General features: G+C 40.4%; 1 protein-coding gene across 1 annotated transcript; it reads right to left on the bottom strand.

The window, feature by feature from the left end:
* Positions 1–7,106: 7,106 nt before the first annotated feature.
* On the bottom strand, positions 7,107–11,198 carry LOC116839469 (uncharacterized). The gene is made up of 5 exons (XM_032805431.2): positions 11,007–11,198; positions 10,369–10,535; positions 9,364–9,515; positions 8,514–8,593; positions 7,107–7,408 (listed from the first exon to the last, which is right to left on the bottom strand). The coding sequence occupies exons 1-5, from the start codon at positions 11,196–11,198 to the stop codon at positions 7,358–7,360; spliced, it is 642 nt and encodes a 213-aa protein (XP_032661322.2). The 3' UTR covers positions 7,107–7,357.
* Positions 11,199–11,817: the final 619 nt, after the last annotated feature.

Below are 11,817 nucleotides of genomic sequence, written 5' to 3' on the forward strand. Positions count from 1 at the left end.
GTGCTTGCTGTCATCAGCCTACAAGGTAGCCAGTCCCCCTTAAGCTGCAGGGAGTGATTAAAGCTAAACTGCTCTGCTCTGCTCTACAGCCCTTCTTACATGGGACAGCCCGGCCCTGACTGGCTGCTCCTTGCAGCTCCTCTCTGATTGGCTGCCTCCTGCACAGGCTCACAAGGGCTCTATTAACCCCTTAGAGCCCAGTGTGTCATAGACACCCCATCACATGGATACTCAGAATAACCTATCCCAGAATAATCAAAAATCACATCTTTTTTGTCTGTTTTTAAATCTGCTTTCTGATTTTTGAGTCTTAAGGGTTCACACTTTCAGGATTTTTTCCAAAACCATGAAGGTTTGAAACTTCTATTTAAAATAAAAAACGCTGAAATTTTCATATATTCACATTACTTCAGGAATTGGGGCTTTAAGAAAAACACCGAATATTGTAAATCAGGGCAGAGTTAAGATGGTAGGGGCAACTTATCTTAATTGTTATCTTCCATACTTTCCATGGGTCACTTGCAAGGTTAATCTTAACTCTGAAGTTCCTGGCTATTTAATGGTGGTTGCACAGCTATCACCTCTCCTTAATAACCCCTAAAGTTAATGGTAGCATTATTTTGCTCAGTACAGAGAAAAGAGGGCCTCTTCATCTATAGTTCAGAAATAGGCATATTTTTCCATTAATTATTTAATCTATTTGTTTTCCTTCTTTTGTTTGGTAGCCTGCAATTTTACATGAAAGCTTTGGCATTTTACATACGTCAGTTGATTTTTGCCATACTTGACATTTTCTATTATCAGAACAATTTTTACCCTTTTAACAAAATTGGTACCATTTTCATTTTTCTAACAGACTTGATTCATTAGAAAAATGTATTCCCAAGGAAAGAATGGTAATAATGGAAGTCTGAAAAGGAAATTGTGAAATCTGCTCTTGTAAAGTATTAACAGAACACACAAGACACGTGAAAGAACATAAGGTATAACATAAGTAGGCCCATAATGGAGACTCACAAAATATGGCGCTGCTTCCTTAGTTGATCTATAGATGGAAAAAGTACAATTCTGTCTGCCTTAACTCATAGATCTGATTAAGATGTTGCCTGTTCTCATTTCCACTAGAAGCCAACAAATCCAAAACTCATGCCGGTGTCATGTCATCTAGTCTTTGGGGCATTCAGCGGGTAGACAACAGTAAGGATGTCCAGTGTGATGAGGGACATTACACTTGAAAGTGCCTTCTCCATGTACCTGGCATGAGATTCTGCCTAAGTGAGAGGGAGCTGTTTTAGGAATACTTGATGTAAGTTGGATGTGTCAAAAATAAAAAGTGGCCATAAGGGCAGCCTAGCTGTTGGAAGTGTAGTAAGATAGGAAGAATGCAATTTGTCATTTTCCTACATCTTCCTTAAGACAGAGAGCTTTAGTGAGCACTTTTAGTGAGCAGTTTTTATATTGAGAAGGTTAAAAAAACAAACAAACACACTCTAATAAATGAGATATAACCCTGCAGGAAATGGCAGAGTACTTTGCATAAATAAAGGTAAAGATCTGTGAGTGAGTATGTGTATAAACCTTAGTGTTTTAGTCTTGGCTGAGAAACTACGTGACATCCAAGTAGTCCCAATCAAGTAAGTGCTGTTTATTAGACTGAGGAAAGGAGACCCCTTTCTACATGTGTTTTCATATTATATTAGTAGTTCTGATGGCCTAAGGAAGTGATTCCTGTAAGATAAGTGTCTGAGCCTGTACTGTAGCCCCATCTGCTGGGTGCTGTTAAAGCATAGCTCCTTACACCTTGAGGTTCAGGAAAAAAATAAACAGTATACCAGTCAAAGGACACGTCTAGACTACGTGCCATATCGGCACGTTAAAATCGATTGCTCTGGGATCGATATATCGCGTCTAATCTAGACGGGATATATCGATCCCTGAGCACGCTTATATCGATTCCGGAACTCCACCAACCCCAACGGAGTTCCAGAATCGACCTGGCAAGCCGCGGACATCGATCTCGCGCGGTGAAGACAGGTGAGTAAATCGATTTTAGATATTCGACTTCAGCTACGTTATTCACGTAGCTGAAATTGCGTATCTAAAATCGATTTTATCCCGTAGTGTAGACCAGCCCAAAGTCACAGACACTTCACTACATGGAGAATGATTGATTCTGTGCTATCATATGTTGTGGAAACCGGCAGCTGTAAATCTTATAATGGAATGAATAGATGACAACTAAAAAGAAAAATACCAACATCTATATTATTATGTAAAATATAATATATTTACCTTGTTAAAATCCAGATTTAACCCACACTGAGAGTAGCCTAGTATTTCTACAAAGATGTTAATTAATTCACTTTTTAGCTACTAAAGGACCACAATGTTTTGTACTTTACTGCAGCTGAGCCAAAAGTTGTAGTATGAGCTATTGACTTGGGTGCTGTTAGAATCAGTATGACGTTCTGCCATGTCTCCACCATAGCTATGCCATATCTAGCCTATAGGGGTAGATGTACCTATAGTAACAGAAGGGGTATTTCTGTTGCTGTAAGAACACCACCTCCCTGGCAGCGGTTACACTGCGGGTTAGAATGGCATATCTACAACAGTGGCTTTCAATCTTTCCAAAGTACCATACTCCTTTCAGGAGTCTGAATTGTCTTGGGTACCCCCAAGTTAGCCTCACTTAAAAATGACTTGCTTACAAAATCAGACACAAAAATACAAAAGTATCACAGCACAGTTACTGAAAATTGCTTACTTTCTTATTTTTGCCAAATAAAAATACAATAAATCAATTGGAATATAAATATTGTACTTACATTTCAGTGTATAGTATCTAGACCAGCATAAGCAAGTCATTGTCTGTATGAAATTTTAGTTTGTACTGACTTTGCTAGTGCTTTTTCTGTAGCCTGTTGTAAAACTAGGAAAATATCTAGATGAGTTGATGTACCCGATGGAAGACCTCTGCGTACCCCCAGGGATATGACACACAGAGATGAGCAACATAGCAAGGTTGATCTAAATTTTAAGTGTAGATCAGGCCTTATTTAATGCCTTCGCTCGTGCTCATGAAAAAAGGGTTAGCTGTATATTGATGAAATTCAAAAGTTGGGCAACAATTCACAGTTTGTTCAGTTAATTTAACCTTTTTTTTCTGTTTATGAACTATCCACGAGCCAATCATTCTCTCTTTGAATTTATTCAAGAGTCCAAATCAGAAATTCAGTAAACAAATTATACTTGGTCTTCCAGTTCTATCCCAATCACACAGCCAGGTTTGGGGCCTGCTTGAGGCTGAGAGGCCACCACCCTTCCCCCATCTCTGCACAGGAGTTCTTCTCCCTTCAGCCCCTTCATTCCTTCTTCCTTGTTTTCTCTCCATGCTGGAGGTGGCATCCAGTCACTTTTGACACCATGTCATTGCATAATGCAGACAGCAGCATGGCACACTGAGACACATGGTTGTTTGTGACAGAGGTAAGTGCTTTATTAGTAATAAACCAGAAGTGACACAGATTTGGTTAGATTTTTCTGACACACGGGGGGGGGGGAAAGCTCAGAATTTTGCAAACATTTTCATGTTTTTTTTCTTCATTTTCAGACTGACAGTGTTACAAGAGACCTCTCCATTGATATCCCTTTTTGACCCAAGTGGTTAGACTACAGTCAGTGTTTTAACGGTTGTTTCCATTAAGAGGAAAAATTGATGATGGGGTCAGTATTTCTTTGATGCAATCCTGTTTATTTACAAAGAATGTATACAAAGTACTGTTTCACTGAACACAGTAGAAATCAAACAGCAGGAAACAGTTTCTTTGCTTAATATTCCAAGCCTCTTTCTCTAGCCAGTACTCTACCCAAAAAGCAATCTTAGCTTTCTCTCATGGTCATGGTACTAGTGTTTCTCTGTCTCTCCATGGCTTTCTGGTGACTTCTGTCTGCTTCTTTGGTGTTTCTGGCTGTATCTGGGTTCAAACATATACAGGTCCACCAAAACCAATGCCCAGCTAACTCTCTGTGTTTGCATTCAGACCCAGTGAAACCACCTTGCATGTGGCCTGTGTTTTGGGTGATGGCTCCTATTGTTTCAGGTATCTTACTCCAAAAAGAGATGAACTGCTTCTTACATTTATTCTGAATGCAGAGTGGCTGTTGTACCATTCAGCTTTATTGAGGTTTCACTCCAGCATAACTCTGTGTGTGTGTGTATCTATCTATCTAGTTATAGATAAGGTGCTAGTAAATGGTGCTCAAAAATATAAAGTTCCTGGGTTCTGGAGGACCAATAAAACTTCTTGTGCACTACAAATGGCTTCCTTTGTACAGCACTTTATATCAGCACATAACAGTCAACACTTCATCTAGGTGTACTGAGACCTGCAGCTTATTTTACAGCATGTCCCTAAATAACGCTGACCAGTTATATTAACCGAATCAAGGACATTGGACTCTGTGATCTTTTAGGATATCTATGCCATCCCCTGCCACAATTCACTGTCAGGAAGTTTATTTTATCTTAAGTATCTTTCCATTATTGCCATCAAATGTATTTCCATTTTTTCTATGTAAATAATAGCGCCCCCTTCACCTCCGAACATTCGTAAATAAGTCCCTTCTGTCCTTAGGGTTTACACTGGCCCAGATTGTGTCAGGATCGGTGCAAAGGGACTAACGAACACAACTGTCATACACTACACCAGACCCCTGAGGTCAGTGAAGTGCAAGGATTTCTACCTCCTAGCATCTTCAGAGGTGTAATGAATTCTTCGATGAAGGGCATGTTAAAAGATTTTAAAACACGAATGCCATGTTAATGTGAAGTTCCATTTAATAGAGAGGCCAACGGATAAACCCCCCATCCAGAGGGCATGCAACATCATCAACCCCCAATCACTGCAAAATACTTTTGGAACTAGGTGGTGATTGTATGAAGAGGGGCAGTTTGGGAGGGGACAGAGTGGAGGAAATGCTACAGCGGTGTTCTGCTCACAATTGATGATGACTAAGGCTATGATTTAATCATGGGTATTTTTAGTAAAAGTCATAGACAGGTCACAGGCAAGAAACAAAAAATCACAGCCCCGTGATCTGTCCATGACTTATACCATAAATAACCTGATTGAATCTTAGGGGGTGGGGGCACGGCATCAGCAGCTGAAAGGGGGAACTCCTGACGGGGGCCAGTGGCAGCCCCAGGGGAGCCCCAGGGACAGGCACTGCTCCAGCCACCCTGGGACCACTGCCCAGGTGGTCCCCAGAGCCAATTGCATCAGCTGCTGCTTGGGTAGTCTCTGGGGCCAGCTGCCCGGGGCTGCCAGAGGACAGACCAGTGTGGTGAGGGCAGGTCACTCCAGCAGCGGCTGGTGCAGCTGGCTGCAGGGCCACCAGAGCAACTGGCTGCAGAGCCGCTTCAGGAGCAGCCTGTATGGCTGTCCCCAGGGCCGCCTGAGCAGCTGGCCACAGGGTCAGCTGCTCGGGCAGTCCTGGTGTCAGCCAGACTGGCTGCTTCAGAAGTCACGGAGGTTGCACAGATGCCTAATAACACAGAGCCCTACTAATGACCCAACATTACCTTTTGCTTAGCTGCCCTCTGAGCTGTGGAGTGTTCCCCAAAAAGAGTCAGTGGACGCACAGAGCTCAGGAGAACACACTTCCTGGTGCAAGAGTAGGGCCTCGAATCCCTTGGCAGATCCAGGAACAGCCTTTAGCCAGAAGAACATTCATCCTGTTCCGAGATTTGAGATTTAGGCATGGTATGTGTACTTTAAACATACCCATCTCTCAGAGGAGTGTGGAAGAAAAACATATCGGACTTTTAAAAAAAGAGTCTAATTATAAAATGGGACAGAGAGAAGGGATAATTATATTCCACTTACCAATTTTAAAAAATAAACTTAAGTGGGAAAAAGTCCACATCCAGAATCATATTTTCTATTGCAGGGCACCAGTCAGAGCTGTGTAAAATTAAAGAAGGCACTTTGCCACTTGGCCTGAGTTCAGCAATTTTTGATGCAGTTTACTTTAAAAGAGAACTAACTGCCAAAAAAAAAAAAAAAAAGGTCTTGCTACAGCTACAGTCTTCAGAATAAAAGAAAAAGGGCTTGTTTTAGACCTACAATTACTCCTCAGACTGTAAGAACAAGAGACTCTTGACTTTTCTCTAAGTTGCAGCCTCCTCTCTCGGATCTAGTTATTCTAGTTAGAATCTAGGAGGGGTTGGCTAACTGGTGAAATGGGGTTTAACCCCTTCTCTGTCAGAAACTGCAGGGGCTCCTCTCACCCCAACACATACATATATTATATAAACACTACGGTAACATCATCTTTATAAACAGACTTTATGCTACAGATTTAAATAATAAAGTTACAAAACTGAATCAAAGTTCTCTCCCCCTTATTACTCTGGAATATTACAGGCCAGGGGAAAAGAGGACATTTAAAACAATGGAGAAATACGTTCATGTATATTAGTATTCGATAGCTATCTACCATGCCTGGCTTCATTCCCCAGTCGTGCTGCACTCAGTCACATTTACACAGAAAGGAGCGAAAACCAACATGAATTTAAACTCAAATAGAACTATCAATTTTTAGACAAACTTTTCTAAATACAAACATTTAAAATATTTTTATTTGTATGTCAAAAAAAATAGTTGGGAAGCAGTCAGAACTGTGTTTTTTTTTTGCTAACAAAAATAATAAATAAGCGATGAACCATTTGTAAAACTCAATTGTCTTGTTTAGAGCTGATTGGAAATGTTTCATTGTACACAATTTCTTTAAAAACAAACAAATAGAAATTGCAAACATTTTCTGTAGCGTTTCAACCAGCTTTAGTGCTGGTGGGAAAGTTTCTATCATTTTGCTGAAGAGTGGACATTTATTTTTGCAAATATAAATGTGTATATTTTAAAAAAAGTCATTTTCTGACCAGATCTATTCCTGTTAATGAAAATAGGAGGAATGTTACATACTTTAGGTCCTGATGCTGCAATGTGATCAGTGTGGATGTATATCCTTTGATCACTCACAGACCCCGTTAAGTTAATGGAGTTCTGGGTGGGCACAAAGGGTCCTATCCATGCAATTCCATTGTGGGTTCAGGCCAGATTTTTTAAAATTATAGTAGAATGCTTCTAAGCTTGGGGTCACAATTCCAAAAGCACCCAAGTGACTGAGGAACCAAGTCCCATTGAAAGCCAATGGGACTTAGGCTTCTGCGTCATTTAAGTGCTTTTGAAAGTTTTGCCCACTCTGTCAATCCGTTTTCGCTCCAGGGCTCTTTCATAATGTGCTTCTCCGCTCCACTCTTTCCACACAACACCCTCTCATCTGTGATGGGGGCCTATGCCCAAAGATGGTGCATCCCTTTCTGCTCCTTTGTCTCATCAGCATCCTAAAAATATAAATATTTTTCAGTTAACCAATAAAAGTTTTACAGTTCATGCTCATCACTTTTCAGTGCAGCAACCCAACCAGGGACCAAAGTAGAGCCAGTCCAATTCTAGAAGAATTAGCTTAGTTGTAGGATTGCAATATACATGCAACCCTATGTGAGGCCTTGGGGGAAGGACTTAATTTGAATTAACAATAAATTGGAATAAGAAGGAAGACACCCCACAGGAGTACTAACTGCTGAACTAGAGACTTAATAGTTAGTCCTTGTTTGATATTAACAATGTGGTCTTTAAAGCCACCTCTGTATAATTTATGGGAGAGAGAAAATTCCTAATGAACAATGTATTGTGGCTGAACTAGGATTCCAGGCAATGGGACCTCTTTGACAGCTCTCCGCATTACCACAGGAAGGAATGACTTTTGTGGGGGAGCAAACCCCACTTGTCAGCAGCAGCAAACAGCATCCATTTCTTCTAGAGCTGCACAGGTTAATGGCGCTGACCAACTTATTGGGGCTGAGGTTTCCTTTCCTCTTCTGCATTTTGCATCAGGTCATTTTTATCAGAGCAAACCCATTTCAGTTAGGCCTTGCTACATTTTGTATCTAATCTACACTTTGTTTTAGAATGAAGTATAGTATAAATGGTACCTCATGCTATTACGAAATAGGCAGTCTGAACGACTGAAATTCTCAGATGTGTGTATAGAAGTCCTGCCATGGGTATCCAATGCTTAAAAGGCTGAATAACCACCAAGGCATATGAAAGATTCACAGGAGAACAGTGAGTAAATGAGTATACTACTGTAAACCCCAAAGGATAGATTACATGATTTGTGTTATGGTGTTTTTTATTATAAATGTGCTTAGTGGTTAATGTTAGACTCTTCATAAAAAGGGAAATAGATAAACATATGATATATTTGCCTAGATGTGTGTAGTTCTTACTGAGAACTCTGTTTCAGGGACAGGCACATGTCGCATGAGGTCAGAGCATACAGCACAAAGCAAGTATCCAAACCCTTAATGGTAATCAGAGGAGGGTTATATCTTTTCTTAATCATTTTTCTTGTCCTTGCATACCAAAAACATCTTAACATGTTACCTGTGATTTTCTGTTGAGTATTTGCATAACTTCATCTGGAAGGTGGCTCTTCTCATCAGCATACATTTTTTGGTCAGAATCTGGTCAGATTACAGTACAGTTACTATAGTATAGTATATACCTTTAGCAAATCAAAGCACATGGCCAGTGTTCAGCCAGGAGTTCTAAAATTTCCTCTGCTCCTCCTCAACCATATTACTCTGCATAGGTGCAACATTTCACCCACATGCTGTTGCAGAATCAGGGAATAAGTGAGCTGAACGTTTTGGGGGGAATGCCATTGTGATACTTCTTTGCTGGCCTCATCAATTTCTCACCTTTGGAAGCAAAGACAAGTTTCTGAATTCAAAGTGACACAAGACTTAAAGTCTTCCCATAGATAGTCTGAAATAGCAGCGCCAACAGAAGTGTGAATTTCCCCATCCATTCCCCCATTTACAGTATTAACTATCAAGTCAGATAATTATTTTGCAGCCTAATGACAATTTAAGGTTCTATCTCTCCTGTAAAAACTTCCATTTTTGAGGAACCTCATTACAATACTGTAGTGTCACAAGCACATTTGGGTCTTGAAAGTGTAGAAGACACAAACCAATGTATTTACTGTGTTCCCAAATTATGCTATAGCCTTGAGTTTTACAGGACGATTCAGGAACTGGGTTAAAATTACATGTAACCTTGGTTGTTTCATGCTCCTAGTACCTTGCAGCATAATAAATCTTAAGTGTCTTGTTATAACCAAAAATATGCTAAATGTCTTTGGCTTCACTGATAAACATGTCATACGATCCCTAAAATTAATTGGCTCAGAACAGTTCAGTTCTTCTGAATTAAAAGGAAGCTTTCTCACCTGTCAAGGTTAAATATGGACAATGTTTGCTAATCCAGTCTGGGATTTCCCCCTTTTGGATGCAATCCAATGCAATCTTCTCTGTTTCAGCATATTCTAATTCAGACTTTGTATTCACAAGATTTCTGGAAAGCTTCGCTGAAAATTGTTCCCTATAAATTATTCAGAAAGTCAAGAGGTCATTAGGAATGGTTTACTTCTTTGTTGTGTTTCTAGTAGTCAGCACAGAGTGTACTGGAGGAAGGATTTTGGAAAAGTGGCAGAAAAGTATTGGGAGGTTGTAGATTCCTTCCAGTTTATATTTCTATGAATATATAGCATGAACTAGCTAAATAGGCTTATTTCAGCACTGTTTGCTCTCTGTATATTTTAGGTTCTACAAAATACCAGATGAAAACTATTCAAGCCAGCTACCAAGCTGTGAGTCTATTTGCTGTATTTTTATTGCTGGTTCTTTGCTAAGCTCTCAAACCCACTTTTACATGAAACATCCAGGGAGATAGTCTCTACTTTTATTTTTCCATATTAAACCTGGAAGCTTATTTTGATCTGAGAAATAAACGCTCCCTAAGCAGGGGCTGGACATGAAAAATCCGTAGACAAGAATGTCTGGTCTTGACCCTATGGACCATAAAAAAGTCCCCTAAATATGGATTTAGAACACAATATAGCATCCAATGAAACTATTGATATATCCATGTTGGGTCTCCAAAACATATTTATAAAATATATGGTAATCATCTAATTCTTCCATGATATCGCATGGAATGTTATCAGTGTGAATTATGGTACGTATAGAGTATACATAATATACTATAATACCTAAGCATTCAGAGCAGGGGAAAGGACAGTTATCCTTAACATTGAATTACTTTGCTTTTGACAGTTTATAAAATATGACACAATACATTCTATTTAAACTTCCTTTTTGTGTGTGTTAGTATGAAACAACCCAGTATTCTCTATATTGTGTTTATGTCCTGCTTTACTAAATATCCCATATACCTTTTGTAATCCGTAGATTTATTTCCATAAATAACTTTATAGGACAGGATGTCAGCCTGCGCATTATTAAATTCTTCTTTCCGATCAGCCCTTTCAGCATCATTCTTCTCGATAAGCTGATTAATGCATTGTTGTGCCTCAGGTACATCACAATATATAGTGTGGACCTAGTATGGATTAAAAATCGGATTTTTTTCGTATTTCCCTTAAATCTGGAGCACTTATTTGCCATTTGTGTGGTTCAGATGCATTTTTTTCTGCTTCCACCAATGTTATTTTTTCCATGAAGTTGATCTCTCATTTGACAAAATTGGCAATGAAATTAATACCAATGAAAGGCTTTAACTGAATTCCTGAGGCAATCGGTTTCCTTTGGGAGTTACCATTTACCTCTGTATTGTGAATTTCAGTGGGTTTCAGGTGCCTTACTCCCTTGAAAATCCCAGCTGTAATCATTATATAGAACATAAATTTACAAACACATACATAAAATGAATATATAAAACCTACATACAATTTAATATTTTTCTTATTTTAATCTATAAAAATCTTGAATAAATTCATATATTTTCTAGTCTTAGAAAACCCCATCTTAGAAAACTCAACAAATATTTTCCATGGATCTAATTAAGATTTACCTTGCTCACAACAGTTTTTAGTAATGTTGTAACTGTGATTTGAGGTTTCATTGTTTCATTGTGTCCACTCTCACTTTGTAGAAGTTCAGCTACCTCTCTCTCTCGTTTGTATAAGGACTGCTTTGCCATTTCCAGCATAGCCTGTGCTTTCCACAGAAGTTCTTTTTGCAGCAAATGTTCACGTTCCTCCATCTCGTCAATTACCTGAAATGTAACAAAGCATAAGTCACATTCATATTCTGGCCGGAACCAGGGCCAGTGCAAGGATGTTTCGCGTCCTAGGCGAAACTTCCACCTTGCGACCTTCCCCGCCCCCCTTGCAGCTCCCCTCCTCCGCCCTGAGGCGCCCCCCTTGCAGCAGCTCCCCACCTCCCACCCTCCGCCCTGAGGCACCCCCCACTTGTGGTAGCTTCCCACCCTCCGCCCTGAGGCACCCCTCTTGCGGCAGCNNNNCGCCGCAAGCCTGGGAGGTGGGAGAAGTGAAGCAGACACAATGTGCTCGGGGAGGAGGTGGGGCAGGGGTGAGCTGGGGCGGAGAGTTCCCCTGCGTGCTGCTCCCGCCTTACTTGCTGCAGGCGGCCCTCCCTGCACTCCCCTGCCGTAGCTCCCTCTGCCTAAATGTCGGCGGCGACCAGGGCGGCCAAAGATCCAGCCGCCGCGGTCGCTGCCGAAGAAAATAGTGCCCTCCCAAATCCTAGCACCGGTCGCCTAAATGGTTGCACTGGCCCTGTCTGGAACTAGGATCTGGCCCGATAGTTGCAGAATCGCCATAATTTTAAAGGAAGAGATGGAGCAAAAGTGGAAAAAAGCA

The sequence above is a fragment of the Chelonoidis abingdonii genome, chromosome 6, assembly GCF_003597395.2.
Source record: "Chelonoidis abingdonii isolate Lonesome George chromosome 6, CheloAbing_2.0, whole genome shotgun sequence".
Lineage (NCBI taxonomy): Eukaryota > Metazoa > Chordata > Testudines > Testudinidae > Chelonoidis > Chelonoidis abingdonii.

Excerpts from the sequence above, each read along its gene's own strand:
- LOC116839469 (XM_032805431.2), bottom strand. The coding sequence starts at position 11,198 with ATGGAGGAACGTGAACATTTGCTGCAAAAAGAACTTCTGTGGAAAGCA. Across the intron at positions 9,516-10,368 it reads AAATCTACGGATTACAAAAG|GGAACAATTTTCAGCGAAGC; the intron begins GTATATGGGATA and ends AATAATTTATAG. Across the intron at positions 7,409-8,513 it reads TACTCAACAGAAAATCACAG|GATGCTGATGAGACAAAGGA; the intron begins GTAACATGTTAA and ends TTATATTTTTAG.